Source organism: Megascapheus bottae, chromosome 6 (assembly GCF_031878675.1).
Source record: "Megascapheus bottae isolate mThoBot1 chromosome 6, mThoBot2.hap1, whole genome shotgun sequence".
NCBI classification, from domain to species: domain Eukaryota; kingdom Metazoa; phylum Chordata; class Mammalia; order Rodentia; family Geomyidae; genus Megascapheus; species Megascapheus bottae.
In genome coordinates this window covers 18,435,123-18,452,877 of record NC_143514.1, presented here as the reverse complement: position 1 = coordinate 18,452,877, position 17,755 = coordinate 18,435,123, and the positions used below count along the sequence as shown (strand labels likewise).

The 17,755-nt window shown below is 39.4% G+C and overlaps 1 protein-coding gene across 4 annotated transcripts in view; it reads right to left on the bottom strand.

The window, feature by feature from the left end:
• The window catches only part of Gpsm2 (G protein signaling modulator 2), a 38,420-nt gene that overhangs the window by 1,731 nt on the left and 18,934 nt on the right, over nt 1-17,755 (bottom strand). For 3 of the 4 annotated variants that reach the window (XM_090334323.1, XM_090334320.1, XM_090334321.1), the window contains 12 exons: nt 16,857-17,078; nt 16,366-16,501; nt 14,691-14,833; nt 13,953-14,076; nt 13,733-13,848; nt 12,444-12,599; nt 11,356-11,464; nt 9,962-10,091; nt 7,920-7,990; nt 5,191-5,367; nt 3,033-3,189; nt 1,862-2,079 (listed from right to left, as the gene is read on the bottom strand). In XM_090334323.1, coding sequence (XP_090190449.1) covers nt 1,862-2,079; nt 3,033-3,189; nt 5,191-5,367; nt 7,920-7,990; nt 9,962-10,091; nt 11,356-11,464; nt 12,444-12,599; nt 13,733-13,848; nt 13,953-14,076; nt 14,691-14,833; nt 16,366-16,501; nt 16,857-17,077 — 1,758 coding nt within the window. In that variant the 5' untranslated portion in view covers nt 17,078. The remainder of the gene's footprint in view (nt 1-1,861; nt 2,080-3,032; nt 3,190-5,190; nt 5,368-7,919; nt 7,991-9,961; nt 10,092-11,355; nt 11,465-12,443; nt 12,600-13,732; nt 13,849-13,952; nt 14,077-14,690; nt 14,834-16,365; nt 16,502-16,856; nt 17,079-17,755) is intronic. The other variant, XM_090334322.1, reaches the window with a different exon arrangement.

Below are 17,755 nucleotides of genomic sequence, written 5' to 3'. Positions count from 1 at the left end.
TCTTGTAACTGGGATTACAGGTATGTGCTACCATATCTAGCTTATTTTCTGGGTATTAAGGCACAAGCCACTCCTTCCTGCCCAAAAGAGAACTGTACTGATCAATCTCTCTTCGACTTACCATGAACTTAAGGTAGCTTCCATTTTCCCCTTCACAATTTAGTTTTGGTTTTTCAGAGTCAATTTTTTTTCTATTTTCTTTTTCATCAAGCTTACAATGCCAATTTGGCTAATGACCCCAGTCTTTACTCATTGCTTCTGCCTCCAAGTCTGTTTTCACCTACCCCAAACTAACTCTCCAGCTGTGACACTGACCATATTCCTTAACCTATAGACAATACATGCTTATGTATTTTCACCTAAAGGAAGGTAAAATTCAACTTATCTTTCCCCATACTGGGGCTTGAACTCGGCTGTATATAGTCTCGCTTCGTTTTTTTGCTCAAGGTTCGTGTTCTGGTAGTTGAACCCCATCTCCAGTTAATCAACAGTGCTGGAGAGGGAGTACTTATTGGATTTGTCTGGAGGCTTCATGTTGGCTTCAAGCCATGACTCTCAGAATTCAGTAACTAGGATTACAGGTGTGAGCCACCAGTATGTGGCTAATGGGGCACAGGCAAGAAAGAGCAATTCTTTGACCCAACCTACAATCAAATACTGCTTTTAGAATTACTAATTTCCATGGTGCCAGATCCAGGATTTAGTCATACCTTTTGAGCACTCTTTAATACACTTCCTCACTTAGCTTAACCTTTGCATATACTGCTTTCTTCCAACTCTGGCTGTTGCTGGCTCATCTTCCCCTTCATCTTCCCCTACTTAACCTAGTAGGTTTTGGTTTAGTGTTAGACTTCTTATCTCTTGAGCAGGTAAAATTTCTTGCCAGGACCTTAATTACCAGCCATAAGCTGATTCCCACCAATTTTTTATCTGTCTACCTCAACTGTTCCATTTCACTATCTTCACTTCAAAACTATTTAACAAAAAGCTCTTTTCTCCTCTAGTATTCTCCATCACTGCTCATCCTCGGTCATTTAAACCAGAATGACTAAAATATGGCTTATCTTCCTTCTAGTTGAACAGATCTTATCAAAAGAGTTAAAACTCCAAAATAGACCCTACTTACCACAACTAGCACCATCTTAGTCCCTCTTGCTGGTTTCTGTACCCTCCTACTCTGTGTTCTTCCATCAATATCTAGGATAATCTTTCAGAACTCTCCATCCTCATTTGATACTACTGCCCTCTCCCCTATTTATTCTACACCTGTCAATTGGCCACCTTGACATTCCTTAATCCTCTAAACTATATCTGAGAGGGCAGACCTCCCATTTCTGCATGGAATGCTCTTTCCCTCCATACTCACGTGGCTGAAAACCTCATTCAAGTCTGTTCAAATGGCAATCTTGTCTAAAGCACATTTTTAGCTTTCTTCATAGTTAAAAAGACACCTATCTTTCAGCTTAATGCATGCTTGAAAATTACTCACCTAGTCACTGTTCCTCCCACTAAAAAGCAAGAACACCCTTGAGACCTATGACAGCATCTGGAACCCAACTGGTGTTCAACAATTCTTTGGATCACCAGCAAGGAATGGCTGCCTGAATTCTCTAAGAATTATAGGCCGGTGATTCACATTGTAATCAAGTTACTCAGGAGAGTGAGATCTAAGTATTGAGAAAGCCAGCCCAGGCAGAAGCCTCTGGCACTCTTTAACCAGCAAAAGGCCAGAAGGGGACATGTGACTCAAGTGGAAGAGCTCTAACTTGAGCCAAGCAAGAGTTCAAGCCCTAGTAACAATCAACATGAGGAAAAACCTAGAATTAAAGTCATACACAGAATGAAAAGAATAAAGGCATACTTGACACTTGATAAGGATGTCAAAGAAGTCTTCATCAGGTTCTTTGTTGTCATTAGTTACTAGGTGGTCCAGCACTGACTGGTTGTTATTTTTTGTCAGATGAAGCCCTGGCAGGTTACTGAAACTGGCCCTCTGGTCATCTAGACGGCGGCTCTGTGAGCTGGCAAGAAGATCCAAAAAGTCGTCTGTGTTGGGAGATACCACAGAAACAGATGGCACTGTGAATAGGACAACAAAATCCAAAATATTACTAAATGGTTAAGTTACCTGTCCCACCCTCCAGAGGAGCCCTGTCTGATGAATGCCTATGGCTTCTATGGACAAGGAGGGTGGAGTGAACTCACAGAACTTCAGATGGTCTATGGACAGTTACATAGACCCTTCCATATTCTCCTTTATCTTATACTCACCAACATGAAACTAAGGTACAATGCTGGATTTCAGAAGTAAACCATTTTAATTTTGAAAGCACTTAAGATTAGCTACGTGTTAGTCTATGGTAGAAGTCATCTATTAGTAGTTAAAATAGGAAAACTTAAGTAACCTAAGACTTAAGCAGACCTTAGCTTTAGCCACAGCTTCATGTGTCTAGGTTTTCCTTTTTATTCTAGATATAACAACATATCATATACAATGAACTCTTTAGACAAGGTCATACTATATAGTCCAGATAGGTCTCTAATTTGTGAGCCTCCTACTTCAGCCTCTGTAGTGTTAGGCTTATGATTATTGCCACTCTACCAAGTTTTTTTTTCTTTCTTTGGAGTTGGGCAAAGAAAGTATGAAAGAACTGGTGGAAGACACTGGGAAGAAAAACAATATACTGACGGGAAATGAAAAAGACGATGTTTAAACTGTACAAATACCACTATTTCAGCAGAACATGCATTCAGGGACAATTACTATATCTCCCGAGATGAAAATGAAATTCTCAGAAATAATCAGAATATTAAGCCAGAGCTGGTGGCTCATACTTGTAATCCTAGCCGAGCATCATGGTTCAAAGCATCATGGTTCAAAGCCAGCTTGGGCAGGAAACTTCAGGTGTCTAATTAGAGGTAAGAGGAACTCAAGTGGCAGAATGCTAGTTAGAGCCCAAGCTCTGAGCTCCAGTACACACACACATATTAAAGACAACTATGAAGTTACAGGAGAAGCAATGATGGCTTACTTTTCAACATTTTGGGGGGTGTGGAAGAAGCTGCGGTTGAAACCGGATGGCAGTTATTTTCCTGTAAGCAGCACCTCTGATCATCCATCCGATTGCTCTGAAATCTGCTTAACAGGTCAAAGAATCCTTCATCCCCAATAGTGTCTGCACTGATTTTCTAAAATATTAATGAGAAAATCTAGCACTTATTCTATTAAGTTAATAACATACAGTGCACTCAGAAATGAGTAATAGTCACAAAACTGATGTTTAATTTTCAAAAACAATACAAATGACAAATTGGTAACAAAATGTTATTTTAACCTAACCAACAAAATGCATTTCTTTTTTAGTCCTGGGGCTTGAAATCAGGGCCTTGGTGCTGTCCCTGAGCTTTCCTGCTCAAGGCTCACACTCTACCATTTACAGCTACAGCTTCCCCTCTGGTTTTCTGGTTGTTAATTGGAGATAAGAGTCCACAGACTTTTCTGCCCTGGCTGACTTTCTCAGATCTTTCTGAGAAGCTACGATTACAGGTATGGCCATTCCCCCGCCCCCCCCATACGTATTAGTACAAAGTGGTTTCCGTTCAACATGTCAGTTTATAAATATAAAGTAACTAGAAATCTCAAGATGCATTAACTAATTCTTGTATTTCTAAGGCTAAATGGGACTCAAGTCTCAAGAGAATTACAGATACTGAGCTGTGCAAATAAGATTAATGCATAATGATGGGCTATTCTGAGAAATGCACCACTGGACAGTCTCACTGTGTGCGTGTTAGTATACTTTCCCAAACCTGAGTGGTGCAGAGCCTACTACTATACTGGATATACTGTCATATGCAAGTCATCACATTACACTGTACAGGTCACTATACAACCAGTGGCTGCATTAACAATGCACACTGGACTCAGTTCAGTTCTAACATTCTACAAGAACTGAATTTAAGTAAACTAACTGTAAACTAAGCTAAATGGGAAAGAAAGTATATTTTCCTAGCATACTAATTTTCAACAGTGTGTGTTGAAAATCATATTTAGGATCATACTGAAGGAATCCTGTTCATTCTAGGGAGCTCCTCTGAGGCTTTAAAATTTTATTTAAATTTTTGTGGGTCGTGGGACTTGAACTCTGGATCTGGGCATTGTCTCTGAGCTCTTCAGCTCAAGGCTTGAGCCACAATGCCACTTCCAGTTTTCTGGAGATGAGTCTCACAGACTTTAGTGCCTAGGCTGGCTCTGAACTGTGATCCTCACATCTCAGCTTCCTGAGTAGCTAAGATTACAGGTGTGAGCCATCATGCTTGGCTTATCTCTGAGGTCCTTTTTATGAAAGGTTTGAAGATACTGGAAATAGAAGCTTCAAATGAGTGAAAGAAGACTAGTCAAAAAGGCTTATTTGGAACTAAATATATGCAGTTTACTACAAGTCATTTTTTAAACATTTATCAAGTATTAGAGGCAAATGTATATAAAATGTTGTGGATTTAAGAGTGGAATAACTAGAGAAAATTTCACAGCATGTACTTGTGTTGTTTTAGAAATAAGTAGGCATTTGCAGGTGAGAGATGTTTGATCCTGCCCAATGGGCAATTCCAAATATTTCTAGAATTCAGGGGAAAGTGAACTGTAGATACTACATAAAGAAGACCCAAGACTAGCACCAAAAAAGAAAAAAAAATATTTTTTTTGTCTTTTACGGTGAATTAGCTTAACTGGGAAACACTCTGGTAAAAGGGTGGCCTCTTCTGGAAAAAAAAATGGTGATTTGAAATACAAATAAATACCAAAATAATGAACTGAGCTGTGAAGAAGATAGAAAATACAGGGACGCTAGGTGCTAGTGACTCACGCCTGTGTAATCCTAGCTACTCAGGAGATCTGAGGATCACGGTTCAAAGCCAGCAGGAAAGTCTGTGAGACTCTTATCTCCAACAAACTACTCAGAAAAGGCTGGGTGCTATGTGTGCCTTAAGTGGTAGAATGCTAACCTTGAGCACAAAGAAACTCAAGGACAGTGCCCAGGCCCTGAGTACAAACCCCAGGACTGGCAAGCAAAGAAAATACAGGGAAATACAATCTTGAACAGCAGAGTTATAATTAGTGTCTAATTAAAATTATCAAAAATTTAATATAAAAATTGGATAGGTACTCAATATTCAAAAACATAGACATACCCTTTGAGAATTCAGAATTCGATGGTTGACAGAATTACTGGGATCTTGGAGAACTTTAGTGGATGAACTGGTTTTGTACTTTTTCCCCTTTAGTCTGTTGACAAAGAGTAGCTTTGCAGAAGGTTTGGCAATAAGAGGTTTTTGTTTAGCAAGAATCTCGCTGTTCCAGTTCGGTACCTACAAAATTATAAATAAAAATATCCCAAATCTTTCCGATTTCATATAATATTAACCTGACATTTATACATTGAATATTGGGATGGGAATAGAATTCTAGATCTCTTAATTTTTTTTGTTGGTCATGGAGCTTGAATTCTAGGCCTGGGCACTGTCTGAGCTCTTTAGCTGAAGGCTAGCACTTTACCACTTGAGCCACAGCGCCACTTCCACTTTTCTGATGGTTAATTGGAGATAAGAGTCGTACAGGCTTTCCTGCCCCACCTGGCTTTGAACTGTTATCCTCAGCCTCCTGAGGATACATTTTTCAATGTATTTCACGTCAAGATCTGTAGTGTAGATTTCTCATCAACATATGCCATCATAAAATAGAGGCTTTTTTCTTTTGTCAAATGTGTTTTAATAATAGATTTCTTGCTTATTCCTAAGCGTCCTGTTTTGAATTTCACTGTTTTTACCTTCACTATAAAACTTTACATGGACTTATTTTCCTGTTACATTGGAATTGTAGTATTCTCTGGTTTTCAGTGTTAACCCTGCCCAAAATGGTGGCTTTTATGAACCTAAGATTAAAAACAGTTGCCAAAACCCAATATGCAAAAACCATATGTATTCAGTAGTAAATCTCAGTGTAAAGTGCTTGCTTAGATTGCATGAGGCTGTGCATTCAATTCCTCACTACAGCAAGACAAAGCAAAAATAAAGACAGAAGAACCTACACTGTTTTCACTAATAGTTAAGTTCTCAATAGGCAAACTCCGTTTGTACAGGACCACATCTGACTTAGCTGGGGATCGTGGCAGGAAGACTGCAAATGCAAGACCACCAAGGGCAACAGAGCAAGCACCTGTCTCCACAACAACACAATTCAAATATAGAGGGCAGGGAGTTTGGCCTAGAGAGAGAGTGCTTGCCTAGCATGCACGAAGACCTGAGTTGGATTCCTTGGTACCACATACTTAGAAAAAGCCAGGAGTGGTGCTGAGGCTCAAGTGGTAGAGCTCTAGCCTTGAGAAAAATCCAAGGACAGTGCTCAGACCCCTGGGCTCAAGCCCAGGACTGGCAAAAAAAAAGAAACTAGGGCTGGGAGTTTGGCCTAGTGGTAGAGTGCTTGCCTAGCATGCACGAAGACCCGGGTTCAATTCCTCGGTACCAAATACATAGAAAAAAAAAAAGCTGGAAGTGGTGCTGTGGCTCAGGGTAGAGCTCTAGCCTTGAGGAAAGCCCAAGGACAGTCCTCAGACCCTGAGCTCAAGCCCAGAACTGGCAAAAAAAAAAAAAAAAAACCCAAACAAAACAAAACAAAAAAACCCCTAAAGAATAGACTTGGCTTTACCTACATGGCAGAGGAATGAATGCAGAGGAAAACTGTGCAGTATATATAATAGTTCTGCAGTTTAACAGTCTTAAGTGAAGCCTGAAGGTCTATGTGCTGCTATGTTAATCATCAAAAATTTTGGCAAGGCATATTTTTACATACATAAAATTCATACAGTCAAATACACAAAGAGATGGAGTTGGAAGTCACATGATAACGTGCCAATCAGATTGTAGAACATTTCTCTTTTTGTGTGGGTCACGTGGCTTGAACTTGGCCTGGCTACCACCCTACCCCTGGACTTGGGTGTTGCCCCTGAGCTCTTCAGCTCAAGGCTACCTCCCTACCTTTGAGCCAAGCCCCACTTCCCATTTTCTAGAGGTTAAATGGAGAGAAGAGTCTCAGATCCTTTTGTGTCTGGGCTGGCTTTGAACCTTGATCCTCAGATCTCAGCCTCCTGACTAATTAGGATTACAGGTGTGAGCCATTGAGCCTGGCCTAGTATAGAACATTTCTATCAAACCAAAAAAGTCCTTTCTGAGCTGTGCTCAGAGGTGTACATACAGATGTACATTTTTTGTTTTTGCCAGTCCTGGGCTTGAGCTCAGAGCCTGAGCGCTGTCCTTGGACTTTCTCAAGGCTAAGAGTTCTACCACTTGAGCCTCAGTACCACTTCTGGCTTTTTCTATGTATGTGGTACCGAGGATTCGAATCCTAGTCTTTGTGCATGCTAGGCAAGCACTTTATCACTGGGCCAAACTCCCGGCCCCAGTTCATGAAATTTAAAACACAAAAATAGCCAACCTTAGCTAATAAAAAAAATAGTGCCAGGTACCACATCAGTAACAGAACTTTGCATTTTTCTGTTTCTTTATCTTTTTCTTTTTATTAATGGAGTGTGCTGGATGTCTAATTTTGTTTAGATGGCTGCAGAACCTGGAAAAGCTGTTGCTGCTATCGATGCATAACATACTGCTATTATTGATCTTTTTATATAAATATATATACACATATAATTTGAATTTTTGGAAACTAGCTGGAAAAAAATATCCCAGTTTACCGTGTTGAATTGGCATTGTGCAGAAATTAATAAGCCATTTTGGTCTAGAAACGTTAAACTTAATTTTTTTTAAATTTGTACAGGGGAAAACACTGTATTAAATATGTTAAGTCTTATCTACGTGGGTTTGATTACAGAAACTAATATTCTCTAAATAATAAAAAAATAGCCAACCTTTTCTGGTGTTAATTTCATAAGTTCCATATTTTCCATGCTGTGTCGTCGTCCCAGCTTGGGGCGTGCACCTTTGTTTAAAAAAAATTTTCAGATAAACCACGGAGCCTCTTAGAACACCTCTAGCATCTCTACGCTATTTGTTCTAAACCTTTGTAAAAGGAAAATGTTCAAACATCCTTTTTTTTTTTTGGCCAGTCCTGGGCTTGAGATCAGGGACTGAGCTCTGTCCTTGGGATTTCTCAAGGCTAGAGCTCTACCACTCGAGCCTCAGCACCACTTTCCAGCTTTTTCCTATGTATGTGGTGCCGAGGAATTGAACCCAGGTCTTTGTGCATGCTAGGCAGGCACTCTACTACTAGGCCAAACTCCCGGCCCCCAAACATACTATTTTTTAAAGAACAATTAGTTTTCACACCAACTACACAAAAATACACATTCCCTGTAATATGCTTTGATGTGAGGAAGTTACATTTGGATTAGAAACTAACCATAGGTTACAAACATTACCCCTTAATTTAGAAAAGACGTTTTATAATAACTGGTTTTATACCATCTACATAAGCTCCAAAATCCCCCAAACTATAGAGTGGTTTAAGGAAAAAAATCTTAAAGCCTACAATTTTAAGAACAAAAATAAAATTCGTAGTACTGTTATTCCTTTCTAAGTTATACTTTTCCATTTTAAGAGTTCATAGCTATTTAAGAAAAAGGCTAGGAAGTGGTATTGTGGCTCAAGAGGTAGAGCAGTAGCCTTGAGCCGAAGAGCTTAGGGACAACACCCAGGCTGAGTTCAAGCCCCACTACTGACAAAAAAAACAACCAACCAACCAAAAACGCTCAGCTTTTTCAAGCATGCTTTTACACACTAATTACAAAGAATTCCTAAAACTATTCAGTCTTTGAAATTAAGTGGTATTTTTTTTAACATAGTGTACAACAGGGCACCTGTGGTTCGAGTATAATCCCAGCTATGCCAGAGGCTGAGATGGGCAGATCATGGAGCAAAGCCAGCCTGGACACAAAAGACTGAGATTCTTATCTCCAACTAAGTGGTAGAATGCTTGCCTTGAGCATAAAAAGGTCAGACAGGACTGGCATTTAGGCACAGGCACAATACAAGGGAATATCTGATACTTAACATCTAGTTTAAAAATAAGATGTCAGTGCAGACCTCCCTTTTGTAACTGCCTTTATAAATTCACTCTTACTCTGCTTTTTTTTTTTTTTTTTTTTTTTAGTGTTAACAGTGGAACCTTGGTCTGGCACATGCTATAGAGTTATCTACTGAGCTATAATCTCATGACGTGTATATTAATACAGCATTATTTGCAAATGTTTTGAAACATAGTGATATCAGATTATATTCTGCAGCTTGCTTTTTCTGGGGAACCTGATGTGTGTGAGATTCAGATAACTTGACACCTGTAGTTTAGGTTAATTCATCTGTGTTACCCATCCTAGTGACATTCAGACTTTTTTGGTGTACATGAATTAGCATTTCTTCTCATTTGGGCACCAGGAGTACATCACTGGGGTAGAAGTGCTAGTTATACAGGGGCCCATCTTTAACTTGCCCAGAATATTGCCAGACTCAGTTCTTCAGAGGATACAGCTGTCTTGCGCATACTGCACGTGTTTCTAATTGCTCCACATCATCTCAACTCTGGCATTTGCCCATCTTACAGTTTTCCATTAAAACCATTGTGGTTTATATTATATATTCTATTTGAATTTCTGAATATGGGAACAAAAAGCATTTTTTTTTTCCAGCCATGGGACTTGAGCTCTGGGCCTGGGCACTGTCCCAGAGCTCTTCAGCTCAAGGCTACCACCCTTTGAGCCACAGGGCCACTTCCAGTTTTCTGGTGGTTAATTGGAGATAAGAGTCTTTTGGACTTTAGTGCCCAACTGGCTTTGAACCACAATACTCAAATCTCATTCTCCTGAGTAGCTAGTATTACAGGCGTGAGCCATCACATCCAGCTTTAGTGTAAATCTTGAGATTAAAGAAATTGAGTTTTAAAAGACCAGTTACTTACCATGTAAACTGTTATCAACCTCGATATTTTCAGACATTATAGAATTATTTGTACTGTAGCTCAAGCCAAGAACCATCTGAAGATCCGAGAGATTCAGTCGAGCTGTTAGTTCACCACTCTTATCCCCCACCTACAACCACAAGTACTTATATTTACATTGTATTTAAGGATAAAGGTTCACTGAAAATGCTGTTATCCTAAAACTGGAAGAAAATGCAGAGAAATGAAAATAGGTATATTAAAATTACAAAACTATGAATGAATGAGATGGATTATTTCCTTAATAAGGCTTGTTTTTGTTTTTTATTTTTGAATTGAGGCATGACTCAAGTGGTAGAGCATTTACCTAGCAAAGCATGAGGCCCTGAGTTCAATTTCCCGTACCACAAAGTAAAATATGCTTATTTTTTCCTGCACAGTATAATTTAACTCTAAAGTTTTCCTGTTTTGTTTTGTTTTGGTTTTTTGCCAGTCCTGGCTTGAACTCAGGGCCTGAGCACTGTCCTTGGACTTGTTCAAGGCTAGAGCTCTACCACTTGAGCCTTAGCACCACTTCCGACTTTTTTCTATGTATGTGGTACCGAGGAATAGAACCCCGGCCTTTGTATATGCTAGGCAAGCACTCTACCACTAGGCCAAACTCCCGGCCCCTTCCTGCTGATTTTTTTGCCTGGGTAATCTACCTACTGGTAAAAGTTGAAGCCACTCACTATTACAAAAGAGTTATGAATACAGAAAAAAAATGTGTAGTTTCTAAAATATCACAATAACATAGCTATTTATATTTAATAAATTTTTTGGTTCTCTATTAGATTGCTTCTTTTCTCTGGGATTTAAAAATATGAACAAAATTTCCCTAAAATATATCTATATTATTAGTTAACATTTACTAAACCAGCACTAGACATTATGGCAGAAACATAAAACCTCTAATTACAGTAAAAAATTTTCAAGGCACGGAGTATTCTCATTTTATACATGAGAGAAATGAGACATGCTGGAAGCCCTGAGTCCAATCCCCAGTACTCCAAAAGAAAAAAAGTAGAGGGAAAAAGGAGAAAATTTCTGAGTTCAACTATCCAGCAAGTGGCAGAAATATAAGAGGAACAGTCTTTGCTCTGAATACCCGGCTATGTCTCTATAGACGAGAGCATAGTTTAGTAATGTCTTCCCATTCACTCATGCCTTGTCCTACCTTTCTGTCTTTATGTCAAGGCAACACCAGCATACTTTTGGCCCTGTATCACAAAACATGTTGTGAATGCCAAGAGAACGATATATAATCAAATTTAATACTCAGTCATATTGAACAACCTGGAGAAATAATAGCATTCTTCTCAATCAGTCACTGGTAAATGACAGTAGCACAGATAGTGAGCTTTTCTGTTTCTTACCTCTCTTGAAATTTCCAAGTGCTTTTCAGCAAAGTGCATTGCTTGGTCATGATTTCCCAGAGCTGTGTAAGCGTTTCCCAAGCTCCAACATGCTCTTCCTTCACCAATTCTAAAACATAGTTCAAAGCTAACATGTAGTTATCTGAAAAGAGGGTTGAGTATAGCATGAAAACAGTGTAGGAATAATTAACTGTATAAGCTGTACTTTGGATTTGCATAAAGCACTTATTATAATACGAGAGATATGAGAATACCTAGATAATCCTAAATTCAGAGTGCTTGCCTAGCATGCACTAAAACCAGGGTTTGATTCCTTGGTACAACATACATAGAAAAAAGCTGGAAGTGGTGCTGTGGCTCAAGTGGCAGAGCTCTAGCCTTGAGAAAGCCCAAGGACAGTGCTCAGGCCCTGAGTTCAAGCACCAGGGCTGGCAAAAAAAAAAAAAATGAAAAGGTTCTTTTAAATAGGCAACACATTATAAAGACAATAACAGGTCTATTTTGACTGCCTCAGTCTGTTTTCCTAATGGTTTCACCAAGTATCCACTTAGTGTATGTTTAAATACAGGGAGGGAATGCCATTCTACTGCCTTGAGGTTGGCACACTTCATTTTAAACAAGCCTACTGACTAAAAAGTTCTTCCAGAAGACCTGAAAAATTCTTTTGCTCTCCAAAGCAAAAGCCAGAGACCAAAAAGCCAGCACAGATTTTTTTGTGTGTGTGTGGATCATGGAACTTGAACTTGGCCTAGGCGCTGTCCCTGAGCTCTGCAGCTCAAGGCTACCACCCTACCTTTGAGCCAAGCCCCACTTCCTGTTTTCTAGGGGTTAATTGGAGATAAGAGTCTCAGGTCTTTTTGTGCCCAGGCTAGCTGTAAACCTGAACCTCAGATCTCAGCCTCCTAAGTAGCTAGGATTACAGGCATGAGCCACTGTTGACTAAAAAACTGATTGTTAACACTGTATAGCTTTTCTTAAACCAAAACAAAAGGATCTGCACATACCCTTAAGCCTCCAAAGAAAAAGTCCTTAAGGTAGAGGCATCTGTATTTTACCTGAACTGTATGGTAAAAGAATGTAGAACTTACCTATCTTTAAGCTCTTGAGCAATTGCTAAGTGCTTCAGATGATAATCGATGGCCTTCTCGTAATCCTGAAGTAAGGTGTATGTGTTTCCAAGGCTGTAACAAGCCTGTGCTTCCACAGCCCTGTCTTTAAGCTGCCGAGCTAATAGTAGCGTCTTCCTAAAAAAGGAAATTAATTCTCATATAACTATCACTTTTAGTTTTAGCTATAACTTACAGAAGTCTTTGCATTCAGTAACTTCAATAACCCTTTCCTATAAATTCTGCCAAACAGTAAAATTATTTCATATTACTTATAACAGAACTTACTATGTTAATATGATAGATCTTATCAAACTATCTTCCACTTTTTTTTTTCTTTTTTTTTGCCAGTCCTGGGGCTTGAACTTAGGACCTGGGAACCCCCCTTGAGTTTTCTTAAAGCTAGTGCTCTATCCTTGAGCCACAACATCACTTCTGGCTTTTGCTGTGTATGTGGTACCGAGGAATCAAACCCAGTGCTTTGTCCATGCTAGGCAAGCAGTCTACCACTAGGCCACATTCCTGTCCCTTCTCATTTGTTCTAACATTGTCCTCATAAACATTTCTGAGGCCTTTGGAACTGCCTCTTAGGTCCTGGGACATAATCCTTTCTGCACTCCACTGCTCTCTCATTGTACAGTTTATTTACAAATGGAACCAAATTCAGTTACTAAAATAGGTGTGCCAAGCTTCTGTTCTGTATCCTGAAGAGTACATGTCTCTTACATCTGCCATCTTGTGTAGCCTACAATTACCGCAATGAGCTCCAAATATTTCTACTATTTTTAGAACATATGCAGATCTCTCAGGTTCTAGCTGGCTTATTGGAGGAAAAGCTTTGTTACTTGTGTTTCTTTAGTCAAAAAGCTACCAATCACTTCTTTTTGTTTGTTTTTTTTTTTTTGCTAGTCATGGGGACTGAACTCAGAGCCTGAGCACTGTCCTTGGGCTTTCTCAAGACTAGAACTCTACCACCTGGGCCACAGCACCACTTCCAGCATTTTTTTATGTATGTGGTACTGAGGAATCAAACCCAGGTCTTCATGAATGCTAGGCAAGCAGTCTTACCACTAGGCCAAATTCCCGGCCCCCAATCACTTAATTCTTAATTCATTCTTTCACTTAATCCTAATATATAACCTTCAAATGAAGGTATTTAAATCTTCTGTTATAGATGCTTAGAATATGAGGGTCCCACTATTGGTACCCACAATTTAATAGAATTGCATAATTTCTTATTTTACATTTATCTATAAATATAAGGGACTAACTTGTAGTATTCAGAAGCAGTTTCAAATTCACCAAGAAATATATATGCATTTCCAAGGTTACTATATGCTCTTCTTTCAGCCGCCTTATCTCCAAATTCTTTTGCAATAAGCAGACGCTGAAACAGACAATTTTTAGATATAGCAATCATAAAAATGAATCATCTAATTACTGTGGAGAACTATGAAGAAGAAATGCTCTGGCTCCATGGGCTCTGCATACCTGCTCATGAGCTATCACTGCATCCCTGAAGTTGCCAAGGAGGTAATGTGTGTTACCAAGATTTCCAAAGGCTCGCCCCTGTGCTGCGCGGTCACCCAAAGCAGTTACTAATGATAGGTTCTCCCTAAATGATAACAAAGAGCAGTGAGTTAATGAAGTTCAGAAAGTATTCTTTTTTAAGTTGATTTTTTTAAACTTGTGCTAGGTATTAAACCTACTGTACCCTCTCTATACTAGGCAAGCACTCTACCACTGGGTCATGCCCCTCGCCCTAATCCAATTCTTGTTTATCAGAAAAATAATTGATAGCCATAATGTGCAACATTTTAAGGACACATCTGTGATGTATCTTTATAGAAACACTTTATAGAAATGTTCATGCAGGTTTTTGTTAGAGTCAAAGATAGTTGATCCTGAAACTCCTGTAACTGAGCTCTATGAAATTCTTGTTTATGCCACTAAGGGGCAGTGGTCTGCAGTTTAAATGAAAATAGGACTGTCAGTACAACACTGTAATAGACAGTATATAAGCAACTGATGGGTCCATATGAAAACTCAGGGCCTTGTACTTGTAAGGCTAGTGCCGAACCACCTGGAGCTAGACACCCCCCCCCCCAGGTAGGGCTTGTTAATTTGTCATTTTGTAAAAAAACCTTTGCCAAACTTAAAAACTTAGTGCTAGGTGAAGCATGTAGAATGGGGTACAGGTGGGTGTGGGGCTGCATCAGCTCTACTCACTCATAAAAATCCACTGCAGCCTGAAGAGCGTTTCTCACTTCTTCTGGAAATTCTCCCACATCTTGGGGACCAGGGTAGCCGAAACTTTTCCCTTTGGCATGATACACATTTCCAAGATTGTAAAGTGCTCTTGCTTCTCCTACCTAGATAAAAATAACCAGGTTTACATTTTGAAACCAGCAAAGCCAAATATTTATACTACTTCCCATGTGTACTTGTAATATTCTTGACATCAGGAAATTTTTTCAATATTTTTGTATTCAAATACACATAGATATAGCATAACAACCATAGTTTTTATATAATAAGCATAACAACAGGTAATTATGTAATAAGTATAACAACGCATTTTTATGTAATAAATATATCATTGGCTGGAAGTTTGGCCTAGTGGTAAAGTGCTTGCCTAGCATGCACAAAGACCCAGGTTCGATTTCTTGGTACCTCATACATAGAAAAAAGCTGGAAGTGATGCTGAGGCTCAGGTGGTAGAGCTCTAACCTTGAGAAAATCCAAGGACAGTGCTCAGGCCCTGGGCTCAAGCCCAGGACTGGCCTCCCAAAAAGAAAGGTATTTAATCATGGAGGAGATACAAGATATAGTAATTCTTAGGTAGTACATGATTTTTAAATACTGTCAACATCCTTGCCTGTATTTTTGCTGATTTGAGTTTCTTGTTCAGTAATGAAATAAAAGTTAATATACCAAGTAAAGACAGAGGTACTTCTGTATTATAGGCATATCTGATGGACACGTGGAAGGTGTGGCTTTTGGTTTCTAGCTAGGAAAGAAATTTAATGGCCATACAGAATCAAACACATGATTGCTCGCCTTTTATTTTTCTCTATCTTGTTAACTAAGCTTTCTCTTTTACTTTCTGTTTGTCTGTGAACATGTACCTGTTTATTTTTATTGTACAGGTCATGTATAAAGGGGTTACAGTTATATAAGTAATGAGTACATTTCTTGTCAACAGTGTTACCCACTACCTCGTTTCTACTTTCCTTCCCCCCACTCCCAAGTTGTGAAGTTCACTTCCAACACTGTGTCTAGTGAGTGTCCCTGTCACATTGGTTTACCCCTTGTCCCACTGTTTCTGTGGTTTTTCTCCATTTTCCAAATCAAATACCTTATATACAAGACAAAGGGTACTGAAATTACAAACCGTGAAACATATTCTTTTTTAACCTACAGAAAATGCACTTTTTTTTTTTTTTTTTTTGCCAGTCCTGGGCTTGAGCTCAGGGCCTAAGCACTGTCCTTGGACTTTCTCAAGGCTAGAGCTCTCCACTTGAGCCTCAGCACCACTTCTGGCTTTTTTTCTATGTATGTGGTACCAAGGAATTGAACCCGGGACTTTGTGCGTGCTAGGCAAGCACTCTTGCCACTAGGCCAAGCTCCCGGCCCCAGAAAATGCACTTTTTTTTTTTTTTGCCAGTCCTGGGCTTAAGCTCAGGCCTGAGCACTGTCCTTGGATTTTTTTCAAGGCTAGAGCTCTACCACTTGAGCCTCAGCACCACTTCTGGCTTTTTCTAAGTATGTGGTACCAAGGAATCGAACCCGGGTCTTCGTGCATGCTAGGCAAGCACTCTACCACTAGGCCAAACTCCCGGCCCCGAAAATGCACTTTTAAAAGGCAACTTCAACATTGAAGTCACTGAGCCTCCTTTATTACCTTGTCATTAAGCCCTCTGGAAATATCTAGATGTCGTTGACAGCAAACTATAGCTTCATCAAAATTCCCAAGAACTTTTAAGGTGTTTCCCAGATTCCCACTAGCTTTGGCTTCCCCCAACTGGTCTCCAATAGTCCTGGGGTAGGGGAGGGAAGAAAAGCAAGTGATGTTAAACCATAAATGACACTAAAACATAAAGCAGCCAGAATACGGAGTTACTAGAGGACATATTTAATACAGACTCATTTAGCCTTCAAGCTTACTTTAAAACTGTGAAACAAGATTCTGTCTTTGAATTAATTTTCATGCATTTAATTAAACTCAAGGGCATTTTACTACTTTTCAACTAAACTGTGTTTAGTGGAAAGATTAGTTTTTAAAAGCAGTACTACTAAATTAGAACTCATTAAATATGTTGTTTTTTTATATATAATTAAATGGATTTAAATAAGAGTTAGTTTAGGGAAAGAATATTAAAAGGCTTAAATTACCTTGCAAGGGTTAAATCATGATGGTGATATTCTAATGCTTTGGCATAATCATGCAAATAGAAATAAGCATTGCCTAGCTGGCTGTAAATAGCACTAAGCGTTTTTAGGTCTTCAGTTCCAACTTGAACTGCAGCTTCAAAAAATGACACACCGGCACGGCAGTCTCCGGATTTACACAGACGCTCCCCTTCCAAGGCCAGCTCTAGGCAAGAAGCTTCCATTCTACAAAATGACATAGGATACACACTTACAATATTATCTCTACATCAGTGCTTTATACATTATTTACGTGTGTGGCTACTGTTGCTCAGACCAATGCCGCTAATTGAAATATACATAAAGCAGTTCTTTGTAGTTAAGAGCTAATTTGCATATTGAAATCTCAGCATCAGAAATCTGCTGTGAGAGCTAAATACCTTCACGTGGAGCTCATTCACGGATCCATGTAGAACTTGCTTTAAACGAGTGAGGACTTAAAGCAATGCTTTTTAGATAAGTGAGTTGTGGCAGCTGTAAGGGCTTCCAAGACTGCCTGAGAAGGTGAGATCCTATGACCACAACAGTCTCTAAGCAAGTGACCTATTCAATAATTCTCCATCCCTGCCCTCTACCCAAGCATCTGGCATCTGCCTCTGTCACTCACACACAACATTCTCTCCTTCCTTTTCTAACTGCACACAACCATGTGTAGACTAAAAAATAGCTTGATTCAGAAAGCATACTTCATAGAAAACTAATGCCAAGAAACTTTGTTAGAAAGCAGCATCTTAAAGGTTCTAGAAAGCCAGGCACTGGTGGCTCATGTCTGTAATCCTAGCTAGCTACTCAGGAGGCTGGGCTCTTAATGATCATAGCTTGAAGCCAGCTGAGGCAGGAAAGTCTATGAGATTCTTATCACC